This window comes from Emydura macquarii, unplaced genomic scaffold (assembly GCF_026122565.2).
Source record: "Emydura macquarii macquarii isolate MOO-44397 ecotype Brisbane River unplaced genomic scaffold, CSIRO-AGI_Emac_v2 contig_450, whole genome shotgun sequence".
NCBI classification, from domain to species: Eukaryota; Metazoa; Chordata; order Testudines; family Chelidae; genus Emydura; species Emydura macquarii.
In genome coordinates this window covers 5,680,287-5,705,203 of record NW_027130587.1, presented here as the reverse complement: position 1 = coordinate 5,705,203, position 24,917 = coordinate 5,680,287, and the positions used below count along the sequence as shown (strand labels likewise).

Genomic DNA, 24,917 nt, shown 5'->3' with positions numbered 1-24,917 from the left:
GCAGCTTTTGTTTAATTTGGAACACTTTCTTCATAAGGACACACCTTCAATACAGTTAATGATTACATTTGAATTCTGTAGACAGCAGAATTCTACATCCACAATTGCACAGGACACCAATGGCTTGGTTCGCTGGAATGCAGTATTAACTTCCAAACACTCAGTTTGCCTTTGTCAAAAGAAATGACTGAGAATTAAAACCTAGTTGTCTACTTTAGGAAGACTTCAAGGGACTGCGTATGCAGGGGTGACTTCTTCAATGCCTCCCCTAAAAAAAGTGGCATGATCAAGCTAAGTTTTAAGAAGTAGAACTGCACTACTAAAACAATGGCACATGCAGAAGTGCCAAAATAAAGCCTTTAAGGAAAGGAGGGGGACTAGACATGCTGCAAAAAACATTCCATTTGCACAGATTATTCCCAATACTTGTAGTCAGTTGCTGAAACTCACTGAATATTTCTTAGTTTAGTCTACACTGAACAGTCCAAAAAAAAATTTTTGTTTTTTGTTTTTTGGGAAGAGTAGTAGGTAACATGTTACAGCTAGGGCATGTTAGGGTGGTTAGTTTTACATCTCTGGCTCACATCCAATTCTCTGATTTGGGAGGGGAGTGGGGATTAATTTTCCTGCTACAGTCTCAATTATGGACAGTGGTACTCATGCCATAATGAAGGTGGTCTAAATCCTGATTTGTTTGTAGTCTGAATTTAATCTGCACAGTTGGCAGACAGTTCTCCTGAGGGCAACTGAATTCTGTTTGACATTTGCAGAAGAAATGTTAGTTCCTTTTGAGGAGGTGCCATACTTTCCCCACACCTAGGGGTTCCATTGGCTAAGCTACCACTGTCTAAGACCTTATTTGTTTAACAATCTGTCTAGCTCTCTAAGGTGAGTTGTTGGAATTACAGTAAACCACATCGCTTGCCTCTCTGCTTAGAGCCATGTTTTCAACAATCCAGAATGACCCATTTCTCCTGCACATCCTGAGATATGGTGGTCAGCAGGGGCCCTGGGAGCTCACACCCATACTGCAGTCTACCTTCTAACTCTTAGCTACCAATGTTTAAAGCTGAAGGAAGGAAGATCAAGGTAGGGAAAGAGGGACCATGGAGTAGCAAAATACATCAATATTCATAGCTGTGACTAGTAAGAAGGCAACAAAACACCTCCACAAAAAATGATCTGAGGTTGCTCTAAAACCTCTAAAAGCAATGATATAATCATTTTGTTCTTTCTCACCCCTCTCCCTTCCAGAGCCTCGACTTCTACTCATCCCAGTTAAACATGCAACAGTGCCAGGCTATAAAAACGTAGTACATCACCACCCATACACACCTTCCAGTCTGTAATTGCCTACATTAGTTAATAGCAAGTTTATGACTTCTCACTAATCGCTCACCCTAAAGACAATAGCAAGACTATCTGCAAGCACACACCACACCACTACAAAGCCCCATGAAATGCAGTACATGAAAGCCACATCATCCTCTTTTAATGAAAACCTAACCCATAAAAAGGGCAGAGCTGAGGCTGACCTGTGGGTGGTAGAAGGAGAAGATGAAGTGACTCCCTGTAGAAAGGATGTTGAATGATTATTTTCTTGCTTGCTTCCAGGTTGTGCTAATGGGATATGCAGTCTAGCAACCTTAACTCACAGTTAATTATTTGTGTGCAAGGTGTTCAAGGTGCTACAGAGAATTTACTATTAAATTTATTCCAGTTCTCAAAAGAGGTGTCTTCCTTAAAGCATGGCTACAGCTTTTAAGTACCAATGGAACGTTACAGACAAAGTGAGGTAATATCGTTTACTGGACACATGCACTCACCATAAACAGAAGTTGGTCCAAGACAAGATATTATCTCACCCACCTATCTTGCCTCCCTAGTAGCCTGGGACCAGCACAGCAACACCAACATCACACCGTAGAATGTTTGTTAGGTCATTTCAGAGAATGGGGATGGACAGAGGCTGAAAACCATTTGCTTTGCCTGGGACTCCTGCTGCCAAGCATAAGTCCAGATTTCCAAGTATGTCCATACAATAATGCATGTGCCCGCTTAAGAAGTGGGGCTGCTAAATGTCTAAGCTGCAGAAAGTATATTCCTACTGACCTTTTCAGTAGTAAAGGCTGAAATACTGATCAATGGACAACTGCCCTTCCTCTCAAAGGCCAGAGGTAGGTCAGTGATAACAGGGGCCAGGCCAAATATTCAGAGTTTGCAACACAGTGGCACATAGGCCACCACCATCAGCTATCCTAAAAAAGTCCTGTTACAACATTGTTTTGTATGACAAGAAACCCAAACCTACCACCTGTAGAATATCACACAGTCTTCCTTCTGCTGTTGTTGCATAGTGTTACCTTAATGTATAGTTAAGGGACAGAGTAGGATTTGGGCTATTGCCTCTGTTTTAAGCACTAACTGAAATGCACTGCAGTTGAACAACGCCTGCAGAAAAACACACTGCAGGTTGCTGTTGAGCTACATGATACAGAATGTGAAGGATGTTGTATGTACTATTAATCCAACCTATACCTAGCAGCAGGTCAGATGCTGAATGTCTCCTTAATTCAGAATCATCTTCCTTTTTCAGCTACCAACCACCCTAGGTAAAAGCTAGTAGTTCACACAGAGTGACCGCCACCTCAGCAGAGATGTGTAAATACCTTGTGTTTCTGAAGTGGAACACAGAGTATTTTTAACCATTTTAACACAAATGTGGGACCAGAACTATTTCCATTCTAAAATTGAGAAAGCAGTAGTTATGGTTCCATTTTTAAAAAATTAATTCTTGTGAAGAGATTATCAATAGTGTATTTCTTTAACCCCAGAATTTCAATTTACAATGCATTCTTTTACTGCTCAATTCATTTTTTGGATTAACTTTTATCAGCTGCTGAGACACACAACTCACTCATATCCATCACAGTTCAACAGCATTCAGATGGTTCAACAAGAACTAAACAGTTTAAAAAAACCCCACTGAGTTAGGAAATAAGATCCAATATCCAGCATCCTGCTAATAAATTCATATTTTAATATAAAATATTCATACAGCACACTACACCTCTGTCTGCTAGCTGAATCCTGTTACTGACTATTCAAAACAGAAAAACTTCAATCATTTTGCTCTTCAGTGTGTTTTGAGGGACAATATCATTTCCAGCAGCTACTTTGATTTCAGTATTTGGGGGGGACACGTTCCATAAATCTGTATTAGGTTAAGAAGTTGGCCAAAAGGGGGAAAAAATGTTTTTCAGAATGTAAAGGACTGTTTCCACTTACAGTGGAAAACAACACTGCACTCATTAGTGTTCCCATTAGAAAATTCTCTTCTACACTGCAAGTCTCCCTGGTGCGCTCTTCCTGCCCTGTGCAAAACCTTCTCCCCTCTAGAAACAAACCCAGTCATTGCTCCCGCTGTTGTCTGCTCTTTTAGTTAGAGTTAAATAATAATTAATGTTGCTATAAAGATGAGTTAAAAACACCAAAGGCAGCCTTGGAGCTCTGCCCATCAGGGTGTCATGTTTCAGGAAGCTGATTAATGTCTGTCAGTTTTGTATCATTCAGGATTGCACGGATTCTCTCCAAGGAATCTGCCTGCCGGATCCGTTCCAACTGCACCTACAAAAAGCAACGAATACAATGAGCTGGTAAAATGTGTGCAATACTTCTCCAACCACAAGCTATGGTATTAGGATGCTGTCTGCTCTGAAGTGCTACGTCAGTATATTCCAACTGCCCACTTCTGCATGTAAAGCAATGGTACTGTATGCTCAACTGAGAAACAGCAGGCTTGCTCTGTGCTCTGTAAAGGGTCTGATTCAATTAACAGTGACCGACTTACTTTGTAAGCCTCTAGTCCAGTGGTTCCCAATCTGTGGCCTGTGGGGTCTTTCAGAGTGGCCCGCAGCTCCCCTCCCACTGGCTGCAGAAGGGAGCCGCTGCCTCCACAAGTGGAACATACAGCTTCCTTGCTGCAGCCAGGGGACGGGAGATCCTCCTCGCTGAACTCCTTCCCTCTGGCTGCAGTGGGGAGGGAAGGGGGGCTGCTGGCGGAGACTTCAGGGTTGTAAACATTATATTTATGGCCCTCAGGCCGAAAAAGGTTGGGAACCACTGTTCTAGTCAGAGACACTACTAGTTGATGCCAATCACTACAGAGATCCAAAATGGATTCCAAAGCAAGTGCCATTACTTTACCATTCAACTGTTCCCTTATATGAAACTTTATTTCTTCGGAGAGCCGATTCACATAGTTCTATCCCCCAATAATGGAAATGCTTAGACCTGCAAATGCAGTACTTCAAATGATTACTGAAGATGCCAAGGACATCAAAACACCTTTATCTTCTAGCCTTTGGTGTGGATTAGGAGAAGCAACCAGTAGGAATGTGTGCAAAGATGGATGTTTTTAAAGTAGCTCCCCCAGCTTTTCATCTTACACCTCTAAGCATCTTGGTGTCTAAGTTAAACCAACTCAGGCCTGGTCTACACTTAAAACTTAGGTTGACATAGCTACCGTGTTCAGGGGCATGAAAAAATCCAGACCCCTGAGTGCTGTAGCTATCCTGACCTAACCCGCCGTAGACGCAGCTAGATCCACAGGAGAATATGGCCACTGAGCTAGCTCCTGTTGCTTGGGGAGGTGGTATTCCTACAACAATGGGAAACCCCTTCTGTCACTGGGGTCTTGAGTCTACACCATGATATGCCAGTGTAGCCATGGCATCACAGCTATGCTGCTATAGCCCCCATAGTGTAGACGTGGCCTCAGGCACCTTAGCACCAGTTTGCCAACACGTAACTTAAACCTTAACACGTCTGAATTTCGCTGTTTTTCAAGACTGTGAAAAACAGGGAAATTAATTTATGGCAGCAGCTCTAGGCCTTCTAACTGAGTGTAAAGCAAGCAGGTAACTAAACCCTATTATTTATTAATTAAATCAGTAAATGCGTTCATCCATTGAATAAACTTTCCTCTGGTCTTTAGACTAGCCTTGTGACCCCAAGCTAGTGTAACAAATGAGCTGTTACATAATTAATGTGTTATATTTATATAAATACTGAAGGACACCTATTAGACCAGACCCTGACCATTTTTAGTATGTTTTCTGCGTACCAAATTACTCCCTGGAATTTGGGTTCAGGGTTGCCTGGCACCAAGAGGTCTGAGCATGGTTCTTAGCATCAGGAATTCCAGAGAGCTAGTGGCTAGTTGATTTATATATACAATAATCAGCCACAGACTTAGCCTGTCTTCTGCAGAGCTTGTATCAAACTCAACCAGTCCACAGAAAGAAGACGTGCATCCAGACTCTCCATGGAAAGGAAAAACTCTTCCCAGGCATCAAGGAGACACTAAAATCCTCATATATTATACAGCAGGACTTGTATTACACACAGTGGAGCTAGCACGTAAAATACTGACTAGTTACTCTACCAAACATTCAGTGTGGTTGAAAGTGGGCATATTCATTTCTACAGAAGAGGCTAATAGCTGTGGGACTGGATTGACATGACAACAACTGTCCAGCCACAGGAAACAAAGGCCAGGCAGAAGCCTGTGACAATTATAACGCTACAAACAAAGCTGGAATCAGGAAAACAGTGGCAAATGACACAGTAACATTACTTGCTTTTTATCATCGCTCTTCAGAGCTATGTGCATATTTTCATCATTTTCAACTGAGCTGATGCGTTTTCAAAGCAGTGCATGGTTTGTAAAAGGATGACAGCAAGTAAAAGGCAGTTTTATGAATGATAGCTTAATTGTCTCAGACTTATACTGCCTCTTACTACAAGAATCAAGTAAGAGGAAGCGCTAACAACCCACTCTGCCCATCCCTGTGGACCACCTCCAGCAAGCAACATGCTGAATTCTTTTATTGGGGGCCCTCAGTGATTCTTGATTTTGTTTACTAGCTAAACTAGGAAACATGAATTACAATTGGTAAGGTTTTACTTGTAAGTGACACTTTACTGAACAGTTGGTGCAAGAAACTAAAGGACACAGGACTGAACCTTAGTATACCCTTATTAGAGATCTGGTTGGATGGATAAGAAACTGCAACGCAAACTGAACCTCACTCCAAAGATTAACCAAAAATCCATAAGTATTAAAATCCCTTTCTTCCACTGACTTTCTTCCACTGACTTTCTTGAGTCCAACTACAGCTTCTTCCTTTTAGGATCAAATATGACTCAGTGATAGGGATAAAACTATCATGTACTATAGTTATAGCTTAAAAAGCAGCAAATACACAACCCAGAGGAGAGATCAGATTGATTCATAAACAAATAGTGAAAATTCCTTACATTGCACTTGAATATTTATAGCCCGATGAATCACTGTGACTTAAGTTATCCACTGAGGTAACATCATGAGGTGAGCTCTGCAATGTTAGGGAATCATGGAGCTATTATTTATATGGTTCTCTACAACTCCATTTAATGTAGTAACTCACTATTGGTGCTGGGAGGGAGTTGGCAACAGGTGGGCAGATCCAGGCTAAATAAGGGTACAACCAGGCTCTAAAATAGGTTGGGTTCCTGGCTTAGAGTAAAAATTCTTTACTGCTCACATTATCGGTTGGTTTATGGCCCCAGTTTTTATGGCGCACAGCACCCCGACTACAGAGGTGACAATACATTTGTTCAGGCCCCTGTGTAAATACTTGGAACAGACTAATTACACATCCCTTACCTGAAGGGTCTGAGAAAGCTTTACAAAATCTCTCTGCACTTGTTCACTGACATCTAATTCAGTCTGCAGTCGCTGAGCTTTATCCTTTTCTTCAAACATCAATTGTTCCAGGTTAGTCTGGAAAGAGAAGTTCTTGACGTTGTGCTTAAATTGTGCAAAAGAGGCACTGATGGACTTCTGATTAAGCATGGGTCTGAGAATGATGTGATCTGGGTATATTCCACAGTCTTCCTGCCCAAAGTTGGGCCAGCAATTTACCCTCTCCATGCATCAGTTTCCCTCTGGGTAAAAAGGTGTTAATACCCAGTTTGCTAAGAATGTGGTGATGGTGATAATTAATTCATTAATGTAGGAAAAAGCCCTTCTACAGCCCCTTAATTCTATAGATCTAAAAGTAAAATCGTAAGTTTCTGACAATGAAATCAGACAGTAAATGGAGGATGATGTTCACAAATATATTATATTTTCTGTCAAGGTGGACATAGAAATCAGATCACAATTAATTCATCCCTCTGCCAGTGCAGGACTGGTTTCCTACAGTACATTTCCTAAAATGTCAATTAGTCAGAGTCTCAGGCTACCCCAACACAGGGGTGTGGTTAATTAGGGAACTATTTTTAATGCACAGAAGCACTGCATTGCAATCTAACTTTGGAGGACCTATCCACCCTTAGAACAGCCGTTTTGGGTAACCCTGGTACAGCAGCAGTGCTTTGTCAAATCCAGTTTTAAAATGATTGGGAATGGGGCCTTCAACAACTTCCCTAGGGAGACTATTGCATAGTCAGGACATCTCCTGAGATCCAATCTTCTTCCCCTACTGTTTCATCCTTTATTGCTGGCAATACCCATTTTGACCACCAGTGTGAACTTTCAGAACATTACGCTTGACAAAAACACAACTGTCTGTACAAATTCAAGTTACTTTCATGCAGAGCCACCAATGTAACTGTCACCTTCGCAGTGATCTCCTTCTTTAGTTGTTCTTCAAAAGTGTTTTTCATTTCCTGAAGATTCTCCAGCTGTTGTGTTTTTTCCTGCAAGGTGCACTCCAACTGTGAAATCAAAGAAAGTATCAGTTACTTAAAACCCCTAATATTTTCTTTTTCCACAGATGCCTGGCATTCAAAACATTACATAGAAAGATCAGTGTAATTGCCTTTGTACAGAACTCCAAGGTAAATCATGCCGTTATCCCTTTCCTTTCTGAAACTGGAAGGAAATGCCTGTAGCTAATAACATCTAATTTAAGATTAGCATAGAAAGCATGCACAATTCTAAGTATTAGGAGGGTCACTGTTAAGGTTGCAAAAATTTACACTAGTGCCCATATTATAATTCATTCTTTCAGAATTCCAAATGTCTACTTATTTGTTCCTTTTAAAATGATTGTGCTGCTCCTCAAAATACTTGCAATAAACTGGCAATGTACCTTGTGGTAAGAAAACTTTCCTAGCTAGAATAAGCACTCCTTTTTTATGGAAAGAGTGTTTAAATCAAAATAAGTAAATCCTCCACTATTTTACAAATATGGTGACATGAAGGCCACATTGGAATTATTTAGCCACAAACTATCCAGTTAGGATTATAGCTGCTTGTATCTCCCTAGACATGAATGACTTGTCAGATAGTGTCCTCTTTCAGAGTCAGTTTACAAAATACACATTTTTGTTAGTAACAACTAAGCAAAGCCAGCATGGAAAGTTTGCTTGTTTTCTCTGACATGAGAGGGGCTGATGTTTTCATAAAGTTTCTAAAACAACAAGAATGAGTCACCTTGTTGGGATTTTCCTTCCTGCACATTTTTTATCAGATTAAATTTTCAGCATTTAAATTTGCAAAATTCTTAAATGATCTTCAAACTGAACTCTTACCTGTTCCTTTTCCACTTTTATTCTTTCTAATTCAGCTTTTAGGCTAGCAATGGAAGCTGCAAAACAGAGGGGGAAATATCATTTCACTTCATCAAGGCACTAGCTTCTCCAGATTTTAAACCTCACTTTTATCAATCCATTAAAAAAAAAAAAGATCTAAATGTTTTATCATGGTAAATGTATCTAAAGATCTTTTTACTATATGGAATGGCTTACTCCAGCCAGAGTTCTCTGGGAGGCTAATGTGTAATCCAGCTGTTCCCAACAAAGAGGAGTTCTGAAGATTTCTCTTTATTCATTCTGGGAATTATCATTTTCTTCCTTATAACTCTCAGCCCAACCAATTTTGTCCATGCTCTTGTGCCACACCCATCACTATTGTGTCTGGAACACACAGAAGTGTTCAGGGGTGACACCCGCTCCCGGGTTAAACTTTGATCTCCCAGACCATGCAGCGCTCTTAAGGTATCATTGATACGATGAAGTTAATCTATTGTGAAATTGCCAAAATGTGCGCTTTTTCTGAAGACTTAGAGCTTTGTTTTGTAATGCTGGTCTGCTATGCTCTCTCTTGTACACACTTTATTTAAATAACCTGACTAGAGCCTTGAAATAAGTAAACATGTTAATAATGCAGAGTCCTGGACAGAACTGTAAGCTGAGTTACAGTGAATGTGACAGTGGGTCAAGAGAGAGACTGCAATGTGTCCATCTAGTTCTACCTGATGTAACCCAGTCAGTGCAGGTTACACTCACATCTTTATACACTCACATCTCTAACATGCATCAAGCACAGTTCATTATTTTTACCATTAGCATAAGGAGAAGGATTTCTGAGATTAAGAACAAAAGCTACGTTTTAGTTGTTAGAAGAAATTAATCTTGACCCCCCAGGATCTATGGATTAAGGAGGAAAACTGAACTGAAACATTAAAAAAAAAAGTCATGCCCACTGGAAGGGCAATCTAGAAAAAGAAAACCTGCTCTAAAAAAATGGTTAAGTGTCTCCTCTTTTCTCCCAGCTTCTACCAACCAAGGGAGCCCAAGTTACCTCTTGCTCTCATGGAGTAGCACATACCACTTCCCACCTGGTTACTCAGCTGCCTATAGTCTTAGCTGAATTTTAGTATGGTACAGAACTATACTTTGATCCCCTTTACTGTTTTACTTTTTAAACATTTGAGAAAGAAACCATTTCATTTTTATGTGCCACACTTTAGGGAAGCTTTAATTTCCATCTCCTTGTTTGTAAATAAAATTAAAAGAAGAAAAGGCAAGGCCGCCAAAACTATTCTCACTCAAAACAAAAGTACTACGTTGCATCCCTTTCTCTGTGCCTATATTTTGACTTACACCATAAAGTCTCCAGCAAGGGGACCTGCATGAACCACTTTAGATGCTATAGCAATATAAACAGTTACTTCTCTCTTTCTGTGTTTTGGGTTTATTTCTACAAGTTACCTGTATTGTAATCATGTTTTTAATACGCACTTATTAACTTAAACATCACAGTTTTATTCTTTTCATCCTCTTCTCATATTTACTCATCTAGCTTCAAGATTCTGCTTCCCCTCTAGTAGGAGGCTGAAACCCTCAGGAAACAGATCAAGTAAAATATGTTAGGCTTCAGCAATAATGAGATAGAACAGCATCTCTCACTAAAAAACAACCCTGCTAGTAGTATGCCCTATAAAAAACTCATGGTGAACTATTCCAGTTAATTCCTCACGTCTTCCTTAGATTCATATTTATAGATATCACAATGGTTACTTCTGACCTCTGCATAAAACACAGGCCAAGGAATTATTACTGATATGTGTGTCAAAATCAACAAAACAAAGATATCTGAATCTAAAAAGCAGGAAACAAAATTAGGCAGCAAACAGTAATCTCAGCCTTAAAACTTGGTAATGATTCCATTTCCCTCTTAATATTAAGTTACATGCTACAAAAGAAGGTATTTTGACCATATTTATAAGGGAATCATAGAAACTGTGTCTTCTTGTAGATTTAGGATTATATTCAGATGCACAATTTGTCAGATGCACAGTCAGTCACATCTGTTATAAATAAGAGCTATTTTTGAGCGTTTTCCATAAGCATGTCAAATGGGACACTGTACTGAATTCTTCTGATGATAATATGGATACATTTTACGTAAGTTACCCCAAAACAAGTCCTCAAGAATCTACGTTCCTCTTTCTAGATTATTTTGCCCCTTCTCACCTATTTCTTCTTTGCAATTCTCTATTTCCAGCTGTAGAGTTTCTTCTAGATTTTCCTTTAGACACTGTTCAGCTTGAATCTGTTCTTTTAAGAATAAGATTTCTGCCTTCAGTTTTTCTTCAAGGTGATCTGCTGCAGTCCGTACACTAATGATGTCCTCACGATATTTTAATACCAGCTCACGGATTTCCTGAATTAGCAAGAAATCACAGTTACAACATTTTCACCAAAAGCAATGTACAGTGATACAAGCCACAGACAGAAAAAGTCAAGTTACGAGTGTTTTGTGCTCTGTCTCAGCATCTCATGCTCCATCCCCAAAAAGGTTTAAAAAGTTATAACAAACAATTTGCTTGGTCGAGGTAAATGAAGACCTCGCAAAGATGTCTCTCTCTCTTCACATGCATTAATTCTCTTCATACCCCAATCCACTTTTACCTGATATGCTTGAGTGTAAGGGAGTGGACATGTAGGGGTGTTGAGATTTACCAGTGCTCAGTACTAAGGATTATGCCAGTTCTTAAGATTAACTCTCCTAGGCAAAGCCTCCTCTCACATTTGGGATGAAACATAACTAATTTGTGCATCCTTCTGCCACTGCACACAATGCCTTGCAGAGTCAGGGCCTTAAATTTAGAAAGAATCCTGTGGTTTCTGTAGTTTTACCAGACCAATAAATACATAACTTCTTCCACTTAGTTCTACTCTTACATTTTGTTCTTTTTAATATTGTAATTAATCATTTAAAAATATTTTACCTCCATGGATTCTGGCAGAATGAAATCTTCAGCTTGCTGTAAAGACACATGCAAGCTATGCTTTCCCTGAAGGCTTTCATTATCTTTTTGTAGTCTCACCAACTCTTCCGAGACCTGCTCCCTTGACTGCATCAGGACAGCCTCAATGTAAGGAGAAAACAAAATTATAGTCTTAAAATCATGCCCAGGTTTATTCACAGTCAATTTGTCACAGTGCTTCCAATGCTTGTGAAACCCAGGGCAACTTATCTTCTCTGTGAAGGAGGATGGCAGTATGGATCAACTCCCTCTGTTTAGCCTTGGTTATTCCAGTACTAGTAAAAAGTAAATCACTGTGGTTGTTTTGGTTTTAACACTTACCAAATGCCTACATAAAAGATAAATAAAATTAAATGTAACAGCTTAACTGTAGTCAGTCATAAGTAAAAGAGCAGGCCATAATACAGCTCCATTATGTATCCTCCGATTTTCTTATAGCCAGTGAACAAGTTGGTGTGTGTAGCAGGCATGTGTATTTATTCCTCCCTCCGTGTCTATCTAATTATATAAATAAAGGGACCAAGTTCAGTCTTTGAATCATCATAGTTGGGCCTTCATAGCACTTCTGACTCAAAGGTGGATCCAAATATTCCAACTTCGCTGATTAACCATGTTGTGTTGCTATGATGCTACATGATGGAAATTATTATTTCATTTGCTTTCTAAAAAATATAGGAAGTTACACACTATCTTAGAAGAACATTCAATTTGCAAAGTCAAGCACTCAAAAGGTAGGAAATGCCAGAATTTAGACTGCCTGCACAACCTCAATGCATATGCACAAGTGGGCCAAATTATGATACCGTCTAGTTATGTGATAACATACCATTTTTTTCCACAGAACCCTTCTCACTCAGTGTTCTGATGATAAATCAGGGTTGTTAGCAAAGGAGATTCATTTGTAAGACCTCTGGTTCATTTGCTGAGGAAGTTGGAAGATGGGTAGTGAATGAGGCAGGGTACTGCATGAAGAAAAAGGATGGTCTCATGGTTAAGGCAGCTGAATGCTGCCTGGGGAACTGGATTCTATCCCTGCCTCTGTGACAGTTCCTATATGATGCCAAGCATATTTCTTATGCCAGACTTTTCACAGGTGGGCACTATTTATATGTTCTTCAATTTCTTGCCTGACTTGAGACCCCAGGGTCTGATTTGCCAAGCGTTGAGCACTCATTGCTGCAGGTGTGATGTCACAGGAGCTTGCTTTGAACATATAAAGTGTCAGATAAAGCTATGCTCCGAAGAAAAAAAAAAACAGGCCTTAGGCATCTCAAATTGGGCACCGAAAACTAGTGGATTTTTTAAAATCTTAATCTCTATGTCACAGTTCCCCATCTATAAAATGGTGATGCTACCCCTTCACTTGCCAGGAGTGTTGTGAAAATTCATTCATTAATATCTGTGAAGCACTCAGAAAAGCAAGTCCTTGAGGAAATCATTATTTCTGTCTTCAGAGCCGGGTGTGAATAGTGAACAGTAAATAAGGCCTGGAGTCACACAGGAACAAAGGGCACACACAATATTAAACAGCTGCTTATTAAATGAGTGCCATCCATTCTGTGCACTGAAGGAGGCGGGGTACTGTGGACAAAGTAGTAGGAGATCATGTAATAAGAAACTATCATAATGTGTACACACAAGGGGGCCAAATTAAGGTTGCCTCCTGGCATTTCCTAACTTCTGAGTGTTTGATTTTGCAACTTCCATGTTCATTTAACATGTATGTACAGACAAAAAATAAGAGACACAGATAAGGTGGCTATATTGAAAGACCAAACTTGGTCTCTTTCTAGAAAAGAAGCTTCACCATGCTATTGCAGGGTTGTGGGTCTTTCCTCCTTACAAGTGCTGGGAGCAACAGGGAGCAAGATCCATTCATCAGCAGAAAGGCCAGTATAAAGAGGACAGACCCTGGCTCCACCACATCAGAAACCTAAATTCATTGGCTTTCCTGCACAGGGAAGAATGTGACACCAGGGACTCCTGAGCCAGAACATCTCTTGAAAGAACTTCCATCACAGCAGCTTCATGCAATGGTGGGGAAAATAAGTGCCAGTGAGTTTGAGGAATGGTCTGTGCAAGTATGAAAGAGCCCTTGGTGAGAGAAGCATGCAGACCACGACACTACAAACTGCTTCAGGTTCTGCACTACATGGTTCATAAACATCCATACGTTAAAAGCATGGTTGTCTTCTCCCAACCGACATGGTTAAACAGCAAGATAAACGGATAAACCCATTAATTTTCAATTACGTGTTTAAAAATATAGTCTCTCAGCAAGACTGAGCACAGAATATTATTGAAAAGGTATTTAAAATTGACATTTCTTTACCATTTGCTCCTGAACACTTCTCTTTGCCTGGGAAAATGCCTGTTGTAATTCACCAAGTAAGGTCTCCGACTCCTGAGATCTAACAATAAGTGAAGATATCTTCCAAAAAACAAAAACAAACAAGGATATAGCTAAGTGTCTGAAACAGAATAAGCAGGTTTTAAGAAAGCCCATCCCCACTTTTTACCCCTCACATATACTTCATGTATTACAGCTTCATATTCGTTCAGACCAGGTTTTGTTTTATTGGCTCATGGATCACATTCCTTTTGAAGGATTTGCTTCTTTACTACAGTGAAGCTTTTTGTACCTGAGTGGCGGAGTCTTCGGTGCTTTGTTTCATGTAATCCTCCAGCTCCTGTTTATCTTTCATTGTTCTTTCCAGCTGGTCATTAGCCTGCCTCAGCATCACCTGCAGCTTTTTCACCTAGGTGGTTAGATCAAAAGAACTGAGGCATCCTCCCTTTAAAGGACAAGTCTGTTTCCCCAACACAGAGCATAACAACATTCTGAATTTAGAACTGAGTGTCACAAAAGTTCCTTTGGTGTTTTTCTGTGAAACAGCATGCCTCATTGATTAGATTCATAATGAAATATAGAAAGCTAGACTGCAGTGATTCTCTACTACTCAGGATAAGAAAAATATACCATTTAATGATTTTGAAAACTGAGTCTTCAGACCTAGAATGAAGTCAGAGGGAAGGGTTCAGACTTAAAAATTCTTTAGTGCACAGGCAGGAACTGACCCCTTATAGATGCTTTAGAATCATTTTATGCTGTTGGCATAAAAATTACATCATCTACTTTTGCCTTTGCTGCAGCTATTCTCACGGTATCAATAAAGACAACAGAATTTATAAAGTAAGAAGTATTCTAAGAATTATTCAGTTCAGATGAAAAATCATTACAAGGATATTTCATTCAGGATGACTGCATAATGCATTTTTACTTTTTGATAAAACAGTCTTTCACTGCATGATAGCGTAGTAATGGGGCATACTACTTGGCAAATATCTAAGTGGTATGCATATGCAAGCATGCATGATTTCATACACAAACTTCAGCAAATTGGATTATAGCAGTAAATTGGCATCAGCTTCCCAGAATTTGAAGTAGGTTAACTTTATTTTCAGGGATTTAAGTTAATAAGATAAAATGGCAGATAGTTAATAGTAACATTCTTGGCCATTTCTACAGCTGCAGTATCTCAGTTTAGCCTGAGGAAAAAACTCACCTGATCTCTCGTCTCAGACTCCTGAATCTGGATTCCCTGTAACTGCTTCTCGTAATTCGAACACATATCACACCGTCTACCCAGTTTGTTTCCTGCATTCTGCACCTGGAGGATACAAAGTTATTACTTGCCATAAAGACTTTACAAGGAATGCCTGAGTGATATATGGACTCACTCATATTGTGCGATCATAGACTGTTGCTGCAGATAAGAGCTCTAGGTGTGGACAATTTCTCGAAGAGACAGTAGAAAAAGTCATGTAGCAACAGGATTAAATTACTCTATGCCTAAAGAGCAATATCCTAGGTGCTATATGCTAGGAATTCCTGCCACAAACCCCACTGCCAGAATAATGGTTATAAGTTGTGACATGCAAGAGCTTGTAAAATCAGTCAATGTGTCCATTTGAATGACATTTGAAATACAGCACCTAATTAGTTGTATTAAAACATAGTACACAGACAAGTGAGCAAAAATTCACTAAACTGAAGTTACATGCCACAGCTATTTTCCACATGAAAATAATTTACATTTACATACAACTTCAAATATAGGAAACAGCCTTTTTTTCATTTTAAAAGAATCTACTGCTGCTAGATCAACTCAGATAACTCTGCTAGCTAAAAATATAGGAATTCTGCCGCTAACTGAAAACATTGCATCTTTCAGAAGCAGGCACACTATGTTCTGAAGACTAGAATCTTTGGGGACAACAACTCACAGAGAATAATCCTTTTGGGAAAACAAGTTTTAACCTCTCCTTACTCTCCTCAGATTTTTGAATATATGTACACACACAAAGATCACGCTACATTTTGAGGATATTGATTTCCATGGATAAACTATTTTCCACTCTAAGTAAAATGGATTGCTGGCAATTGTATTCAGATGTCACACTGTTGCTCAAATACACAGGCCTGATTTAACAAAAGTCAAAGTTGTCATTTAAAAAGAGAATAGATTTAAAGAGCGATGTCAACCCTTTAGGATTGTGATGGAGCTGGCCAGCATGTCCATAGTATCAGAAGGAGGGTAACATGCACTGAAAGATGTTATTTAAGAAAATCAACTTCAGTGCTGAAGCAGAAGATATCAAGAGATATAGCAGACATAGACGGGGTCCAAAGACAGGTGATCTAAATGATTAGAGACATGGAAAGACTTCCACATGGAGATCAAAAAGACTGGGACTGTTAAATTTAGAGGAGCTTAATAAGAGGGGATGTGAAAGAGGTATACTTGATAACAAAATACAACTTAAAAAAAACCACTTGCATAATTCACCTGTGAAACACACTTCCACAAGGTAGCACTGAGACCAAGAGATTACCAGAATTAAAAAAAAAAGATTAAATTTTTACATGGATAATAAGAATATCAATTTTATTTTATTTCACAAAAATTGTAAGAGGTATAAACACCTATCCTCAAGGGCATAAACCTGTGATCAGGAAGAAACTTCCCCTATAAGCAGATTCCATAATTCCATGTTTTTCATAAACAAATAAAACACCAGCTGGGAATCTGGGCTGTAATTTATCATACCACCATTGATGGAGTTACATCAATTTACGCCAGCTGCGGATCTGGCCCGATGGTTTTTAGCGTGCTTTATAAGACAACAAAATCCTGATCCTGATTAAGTTAATGAGAGTTTTGCTACTGACTTCAGTGAGGCCAGGATTCCACATCTAGTCTTCGTAACTCTCAGCAGTACACTATCAAGCAAGGCTCCTTCATATTTTTAATAGATTTGGCTCCATAGATGTCTGGCAAAGTGAAGAATGGAGAATGTCCTATTTTCAGAGTGGCTTTAAAAAAACTGCAAAATAAATATTTTTGCCAAAATAATGAAACCATGACACTTTTGGCATTTTTCCTATACAATTGTGATTTCCTCCCCTCTCAATAAATCTTTACCCACTTTTTGCTACGACAACCAACCAACTTTAATTAGAGGGTTTCCTGTCACCTTCCTCTGATGCACCTGGTACTGCCCAGTGTCGTAGGATGCTGAACCAGATGGACCGTTGGTCTGATCCTGTATGACAATCCCTATGTTGCCATTTTTAGATTTTAATAGTTTTATTAGGGATTCAGACTGGTGTTTAACCAAAGCAACAGCTACAAGTCAATGATGTTAATTGGACTCTCATAAGTATTTGACACACACACACACACACCCCACCACCATACAGAGCTGCATTCACAGCTGCCTGAAGAATAGACTGTATTCCTGCCTCCAGAAATAAGTGGAAACAGTATTTCTCTCAGAATTCTAAGAAAGAGTTAGAGTAAAATGTCACCCAAATGCCAATGGGCAAGAATAAGTTCAGAAGGCTACGGAGGACTGGATTCATCCATGAATCATTATAATGCAGTGTCTCCGTCTACACCTCAAACCAGATTAAGTGTTAAAGGAAAAGATAATTTCTTTATCGTCTGTTTAGAGAGGTTCTCTTAAGCACGTTATTAACCTTCTGATTTCCAGTGCCCCAGCAATTCTCACATGGCGATACTAGGATCACCAGTGTAACAATCACTACTGCATCTGCCCTATTTCTCTTTCCTCCTTTCAGCATTCATCTCTTCACTTCCTGCAATTTTTCGTGGTTTGCTTCTGTCTTGCCTTTTCTTCTCCCCCCTTTTTTGTGCTTCTATTTTTACCTTCCTTTCTTCCACTTTGTTCTCTCCCATTTCCTTCTTTTTAGTGTTTCTTCTTAGCCCCTCCCTTCCTTTTCATTTTGTGGAGATTGTGGACATAGCTGCTTAGCACTACTACACTCCTCGACAAGAGAATGATCCGAGGCTCCCAATTTGGCACCATATACAGTCATTAAAGGAACTGACAGATAGAACTCCACAAAGTGACACTTGGGCATGGGGTGCAGGGAAATCTGCTCCTTACTGGAGCAAATGTCTGCGATTAACTATATTGTAGCATTTTGGCCACTCACTTCTAAACTTTGCTTCCTGCATAATTCTTGGTGGATAAGTGGTTCAGTGTTAGGCCCAGCACTGTTTTCACTGTTTTCTGTTTCACTTCTTTATCCCCTCCTGCTCCACATTTGGCTCTCCTCTCCCTCACATCTCACAGCTGATTTGTATTTTCTTCTCTCCTTTTCAGTTCTCTTTTCTCTGCATCTTTCCCCTTACTTTTGAAGTGTGAGAAGCAGCTTCCAAGCAACAGTCAGATTCCTAAATCAGATCCCCTCTGTAGTCCTTCCAAGTGTAACACACTTCAGGGTTTCATGAAAAAGAAAGTTGACTTTGACTGATCCTACTCAGGGCTGAGTTTCCTTCTACATCAAGCATGCTTGATGCACAGAACTATCTTCAGAGGGAAACTAACCAGGATCACATGAAAGCTAGTCAATTTCCTTCTCCAGTTCCTTCTACATGTAAAGACTTTGATTGCTTTTGGATTAAACACTGCTCCTCCAGAGCAATTCGGAAGAACTGAACAGAGATTATACTGGGGAGGGAGATAAAGACAGGCTACTTACCTCCTTCTGAAGTAGATTCCATTCTGTCTCACTAACTAAGCGGTAACCACTAGGAGACACATAAGCACTTTCTACACCCTGTGTAACGCTGGAGAGAAGGGAAGCTGTCTCTTCTTGCTCTGGTGTCATCGCTTTGATTGCTTTTTCCTGATCTTTGGTTAACATGAATCCACTTGGCATTTGCAGAGACCCAAGGGAGGCAGTATCAAAGTTCTCAGACATTGAATCCGCTCCAACTAATGGTCCAAAATCAGATTCATCCAGATTCCCAGCAGATTTTGCTTTGTTGTTGTACCCTAAAGTTTTGGACTGTAAAGATCCCGATGTCCCCAAGCTGTCTGTAGACTGTGCTCTCCGAAGTCCATCTTTAAACAAATCACTGTCTGGTTTACTGAAAGATTCACCTGAAGATAACAGCAAGTCTGTGTCCAATGAATGGACTGATCCATGGGCACTATTTAAATGTATCTGGAATTGAAAAACAAGAAGTTAAGCCAATTTCCCATCTTTGCACTGTAAATAACAGTATATTTTGAATTGAATAAATTGAACACTGGGCGCCAAACAGTAGACTTGATAGCTATTGATTTAAATTTGCTTTGGTGAAAACATTTGTGACACCTGAAATTAAGAGTGAAGAGTAAAAATTCAGAATCAAAATGGTATAGTGGCTACAGAGTTTCCCCAACATTGTTCTGCTAACAGAACTCCATTTTCCTAGGAATTACACCTCTATGCCAGCTCACTTAGCAATGGTACAACCCTCCCCCATCTCTCTGAATGCTTCAAGCAAGACATTTATATTCGTTGTCATAATGAAAAAGAAGCTACACAATATAGCACCATACTGGTTATTTGAAAAATTCTGTGTATTAGTGAAAACAAAATTCCATTGCCAGGGAGCACAAACATCTCATTTTTTAGAGCAAAACTAGCCTGCAAATCAACATCACTAGCATTTAAAACAATTATTGTGGAATGATCAGGAACTGAAGTCAACTGTATAGTGACAATGGTGTATGTTTTTTTCCTTTGCTTGTTGAAAAAATTGTCTTATACAAATATCCCTTTGTCCTCCTTGCTCAATATTTATGAGATTTTAATTAAAGAACATGCTTCTCTTGTTAAACTATTGTAACATGTATAAAAATATGCATGCATAAAAAAACTGGAAAATTGAATAAGGGTGGAATTAAATGTGTGCACAGAGGATTCTAACACCTCTGGATTCGAACACCTCTACAAGCCATGTTAACTTTATTCTCAGATTTATTGCTCAGTGTCTGTGCACATATTCTCTTAATCACAAAACCTAGAAGAATTACAAAGCTGTTTTCAAAAATATTTTTCAACATTTTGCCGAGTTCTGCTTTTAATTTAGAGATGTAAAGCAAATACTGTAGCACAGAAAACTAGTGTTTTACTATTTTTCTCATCATTCAATCTAAATTCTTCTAGGTGTTATTGGTGTGTTCCAGAAATAGATCTTTCTAGGATTGCCAAGTGGGCTGTCTAAATGGAGGAACTTGTTTCTTCTAACACTCTGTAAAAGTTTGACTTTTGGTAACATTCAGGGTTCAGTATAAAGTGTACCTGTCTAATCAGATTTTTATTTAGTAATCCTTAAAGTACATATGTGCAGATAGAAAGCAATAATTTTTTAGAGTCATCCATGGAGTGACTCTTATTCTTTGTTATTTTAAAGAACTGAACATAAGGCACTGTGTAAACGAACAGAACTGACAACTGTGATATAATTCAAACTCTTATCTTAAAAAAAAAAATCTGCATCAGAGCAGAATTTGCAATATTCAAACTTTAGCTGTAATGCAAAATCTGAAATGAAGTTATTCATGGAAATTAAACAGCTTCTTAAATACAACAGGCATGGTAGGCACTACTAATATGGAATAAAATATGCCATAGCATGAATTATGTTGTAGAGACTCAAGTCCATATGTAAAGCATGAAGTATTCTGCTCATGTTGTCAATATAAAACTAGGCAGGAATAGACAGGATGTAAATTAAGATAATGTTATTACAGCTATTAAAAGAAAACATTTTATCACCACATTTATTAAATACAAAATTAATCAGTAGTATTCTTAAAGTTGAAATACAACAATGGTATGTATCTTTAAAACAATAAAGAATCTCTTTTAAAAACACTTGCGATAAGGCTCAAATTCTGATCTGTGACATGTGCTCCATCTGGTTTTTCCAAGTCATTTTCTTCAGTAATTGTACAAGCTCAAGAAAAAAATCTGTTTGACAGTAAACTACGTGCATATATGCATGTTTTTGGAGAAAAGTGCTGAATTTCTAACAAAGGTTTTTCTAATGATCGATGTTTAAGGATATCTTTTTCTTTTTAGATGTTTTTTAAAATTCCATTTTGAATAATCATCCAAGACAGCAAAGCTAAAACCCGTTAATCAGACTAATGAAATTATTGTTTACCCTTAGTTTTTTTCTTCAAGGACCCTTGCAATAGAGAAAACCTTCCAAAAATGCGTGAAATGTAAATTGTAAAAAATGAAGTCTAATGCTGGCTTTTTTGCATTATTGATTCATTATTTAAAGCTTGTCTAAGACCTCCTGAAAAAGAGCAGCTTCCTTTTTTACAGGTTATATTTTGTAGGAAAATGCAACACAAAACATGCTTAAAATTGATGGAGTATGACATGCCTAAGGAGCTTATGTTCTAAAACCAAAAGTGGAATTCTCTGTAGGTTATATATCATTTTAAAAATATGCAGAAAAGGTAATTAGGCTGATGCTACAGTTTGTGCACACAAGCAAACGATCCATGACCTGTAAAGCCTACTAAATGTTCTATACAAGATAGCTTACAGCTGAAATATATCAAATTGTGTAAATGACATGACTGATTTGTAGGAGTCATTACCTTCTGTATAGCACATCACAAAAGGTCATAAATAACAATGATAAGAGAAGTTCCAGAGGGGTAGCCGTGTTAGTCTGTATACAGCAAAAACAATGAGAGTCCTGTAGCACTTTAAAGATTAATAAATTAAATTTCTGTAGGCATAAATTTTCATGGGCTGCAACCCACTTCGTCAGATGCCCACGAAAGAGAGACTGAAGAAACACTTAAAGAAAAAATGCATTTCAACTAGCCAAGTTGTATGTTGTTTCTAAATTTCAGGTTGGGTATTCAATTTTAGTTGTTTTTCACAAATGAGAAGTTGAGGCAATTTCAAATATAATTTTAGTCCACACAAAATACACAGTAATAGTATAATTTACATAATAGACACAAAAAAGTTGATTGTTGTCAATGGTATCACTCTTCTTTGGCTGTTCTAACAGGGGCTACTTAATACTGGGATATCCAGCTTAAGAAGATACAACAAAACTCCAGTGCAGAGTCCCAGCTTCTGGACTGGACAGAGCAGCTTTCCTTTGGCTGAAAAACACATGGGGCCAGATCCTCAACTTGTGTAAATCATTGTAGCTCAGCTAAAATTAATGGAGCCATGACATTTTACACCAGCTGAAGATCTATCCCAATGATTAGTTTGTGGTCAAAGACTAATTTGACAGATACAAAAGTAGCATGAAATTCACCAGGTACAAGTTAGCATGGCAGAGATAGGAAATCTTGTGGAGAGTTATAATTTTGCTGGAGACCTTAGATAGAGGATGGTCATAAGTACAGGATCTGATGCACATGCACTTTATAATTTTAATATTGTAATACAGTTCTGTTACACTGAAAACACAAAACATTATAATTCTAATTGGCTTATCTATTGGAAGAGTTCTAGTTTAGTATTTATTCAGACAAATGCAATTCAAAAATAGTCACTATTCAGTAGGAATTATAGCCAGCAAAGGATAAACACAAATACATACTTATCAAGGGTGCTTACTGAACACCATGAGAAATGTATAATTGCACAAAGTTGTTTTGAACTACTCTTTTGTTTTACCTCTTCATTAGGGAACTGTGTAAGGGATTCTTCATGGGTTAGAGAGCATACTACTTTTGTTTCATCTTCCGTATCTTTTTGTTTCTGTTCTTTTCTTTTGCTAAGGCGCTGCTGTTCGTCTTCGTCCTAGAAGGCAGTTGTAAACAAAAAAGCAATTTAAACAGGATTCATTTCTGGCTTATTCCACAGGAATTTGAATTTGGTGGCCATCACATCAACTGCCTTAATAAATCAAACTACAGAGAAGGTAACCGAGAGATACTGATGGGAGAAAAATGAGTATTCCTATTACAAGAGAAGTACGCTGCCACACTGAGCTAAAGGAGAAGCCACTTCTCTCCCTACTGGTGGCAGATTCATGGATCCAGAGTGAGCTGTGTTTCAAAAGGAACTGCTTACTTACTTCCCTTCTTATGTCAAGTACCATGAAACAGGTAAAAAACCCAAAACTATTTCAGCTGGTTATCCTGTGGAACTTGCTAGCAATATTCCTGTACACACTGAATGCTCTCCACTCCATTAACAAAAGCATGGAAATGAGAACAAAAAGACGAAAATAATTGCCTTGAGCACACTGAAAAATGCAAAGAAAGTATACAAGATGACAAACCTCAAGGGGAAAAAAGAGTTTTAAAAAAATTGTGACCTTGAAGCACACACAAAATCCTCAGCATATGAAAATTTAACCTTTCTTTCTAGTAGCACTTGCAACAAAGTATTTTCATTTATTCAGGGCCAGTCACTGTATAGAAAAAAAATACAAGGCAGTCAAAACTTGCCATTCCAACTTCCTTGACCCAGTCCTCTAGTGATTCATTCTCCTTCCACGCTTAATCTCTGGCCACTCTTAAATTTTTATCTAATGAACTTGGCAACACTGCCATGCAATTATATGAGTATACTGGTATACCAGTATTTATCTATCAGTTTTTCAGAATGTGACAGTTTACAGAACTTAAACAGAAACTTTTAATAATTTCTTTGATGGTGTAATTAATGCATTTTACAAAGTATAACCTAAATTAAGAGCCAAAGTAATGATGCATTCTCCTGCCCACTTTTTACATTTAATAATTCAACAATGCCACACTACAAATAAAGTGAAAACACACGTAACCTGATCCTTCTTTTTCAGTTCTTCAACTTGTCGGAGCTGTTCAGAGGTCAGAACGATTTCCATACGTTGCATATCCCTCATCAACAAACGCTGAGACTCCAAGAACTGGTCATTGGCTTTCTGCCATGTATGTTTCAACTGGTTGTGCTGCTGTCGCTCTTGCTCTAAAAGATGGCAGACTATTTGGGAACCAAAAAGAGTTATTCTTAATTGGATTTTAATGGTTGACATTTTACTTTTTCTCCAAACAAACAGTCTCATGAATTAAAGCAACTCTTAGGACTCTATTCAGAAAAACAGCTTGGCTGTGTTTAACAATTGAAACATATGAGGTTTTCTTAACCCCCAAGAGTCAACAAGGTTACAGGCATGAGTTACTGACAATAATATTCTTAACTAGGAAACATTAGCTCAATGCCCAGAGCTGAAGAATGATAAGAACTTATCATAAGCAAAATTACTAATGCCAGGTAGTGTATCATGGAGTTCATCTATTTCAAAGGGAAATTTGCCTCCTTATACTCTTTTTAAGTGGTATTACATGGGATAGTTGCACATGTGCAAATACATGCATATAGACATACATCCTCCTCTCCCATTACTCAAACTCTCACATAAGAGAGAATGTTGAATAGGGTTAGGATCATGCCCTTTTGTGTTACAACCATGCTTGGCATACTGTGTTACTAGAAACAAATATTACTAATAATTCTACACAGGGATACCAGAAAAATAAGGATAACAATGAGACCAACATCTGTGATACCATCAGAACCTAGTACAAGTTCAGCACCTTTTTTGGTGAGAATAAGTGGATCCCCCACTGCAAATATATCTAATAGTACTAGAATCACTTCTTGAGTAGACACTTCAAGTGCTTTAGTGTTTAACATATTTGGTCAGTGAGCCAAGATCAGAAAACAAGAGAAATAACTTTGTCTACATTATCTTCCAAATCTTCACAATAGGCAAAAGTTAGACTGATTGCTGTTACGTAGTTACCTTCATGCAGTTCTTTCCGTAATTTCTCTGCATCTTCTTGCAAGACTGATTTCTGAGTATTCAGAACAGCCACATACATCTCTAAATCTGTTCTACATGACTTCTCAGCTTCCAGGTAATGGTTCAGTTCTTTAACCTGGTGAAGGTAAGTGAAAGCAGGAGG

The 24,917-nt window shown here is 38.5% G+C and overlaps 1 protein-coding gene across 3 annotated transcripts in view; it reads right to left on the bottom strand.

Moving 5' to 3' along the window:
• Positions 1–2,248: 2,248 nt before the first annotated feature.
• Positions 2,249–24,917, bottom strand: part of RABEP1 (rabaptin, RAB GTPase binding effector protein 1) — a 61,216-nt gene continuing 38,547 nt past the window's right edge. For all 3 annotated transcript variants that reach the window (XM_067537842.1, XM_067537843.1, XM_067537844.1), the window contains 13 exons: positions 24,755–24,890; positions 23,753–23,931; positions 22,636–22,761; positions 18,679–19,146; positions 15,173–15,277; positions 14,249–14,365; positions 13,939–14,037; positions 11,568–11,708; positions 10,810–10,999; positions 8,584–8,639; positions 7,666–7,764; positions 6,710–6,826; positions 2,249–3,627 (listed from right to left, as the gene is read on the bottom strand). In XM_067537842.1, the coding sequence (XP_067393943.1) occupies positions 3,526–3,627; positions 6,710–6,826; positions 7,666–7,764; positions 8,584–8,639; positions 10,810–10,999; positions 11,568–11,708; positions 13,939–14,037; positions 14,249–14,365; positions 15,173–15,277; positions 18,679–19,146; positions 22,636–22,761; positions 23,753–23,931; positions 24,755–24,890 (1,935 nt within the window). In that variant the 3' untranslated portion in view covers positions 2,249–3,525. The remainder of the gene's footprint in view (positions 3,628–6,709; positions 6,827–7,665; positions 7,765–8,583; positions 8,640–10,809; positions 11,000–11,567; positions 11,709–13,938; positions 14,038–14,248; positions 14,366–15,172; positions 15,278–18,678; positions 19,147–22,635; positions 22,762–23,752; positions 23,932–24,754; positions 24,891–24,917) is intronic.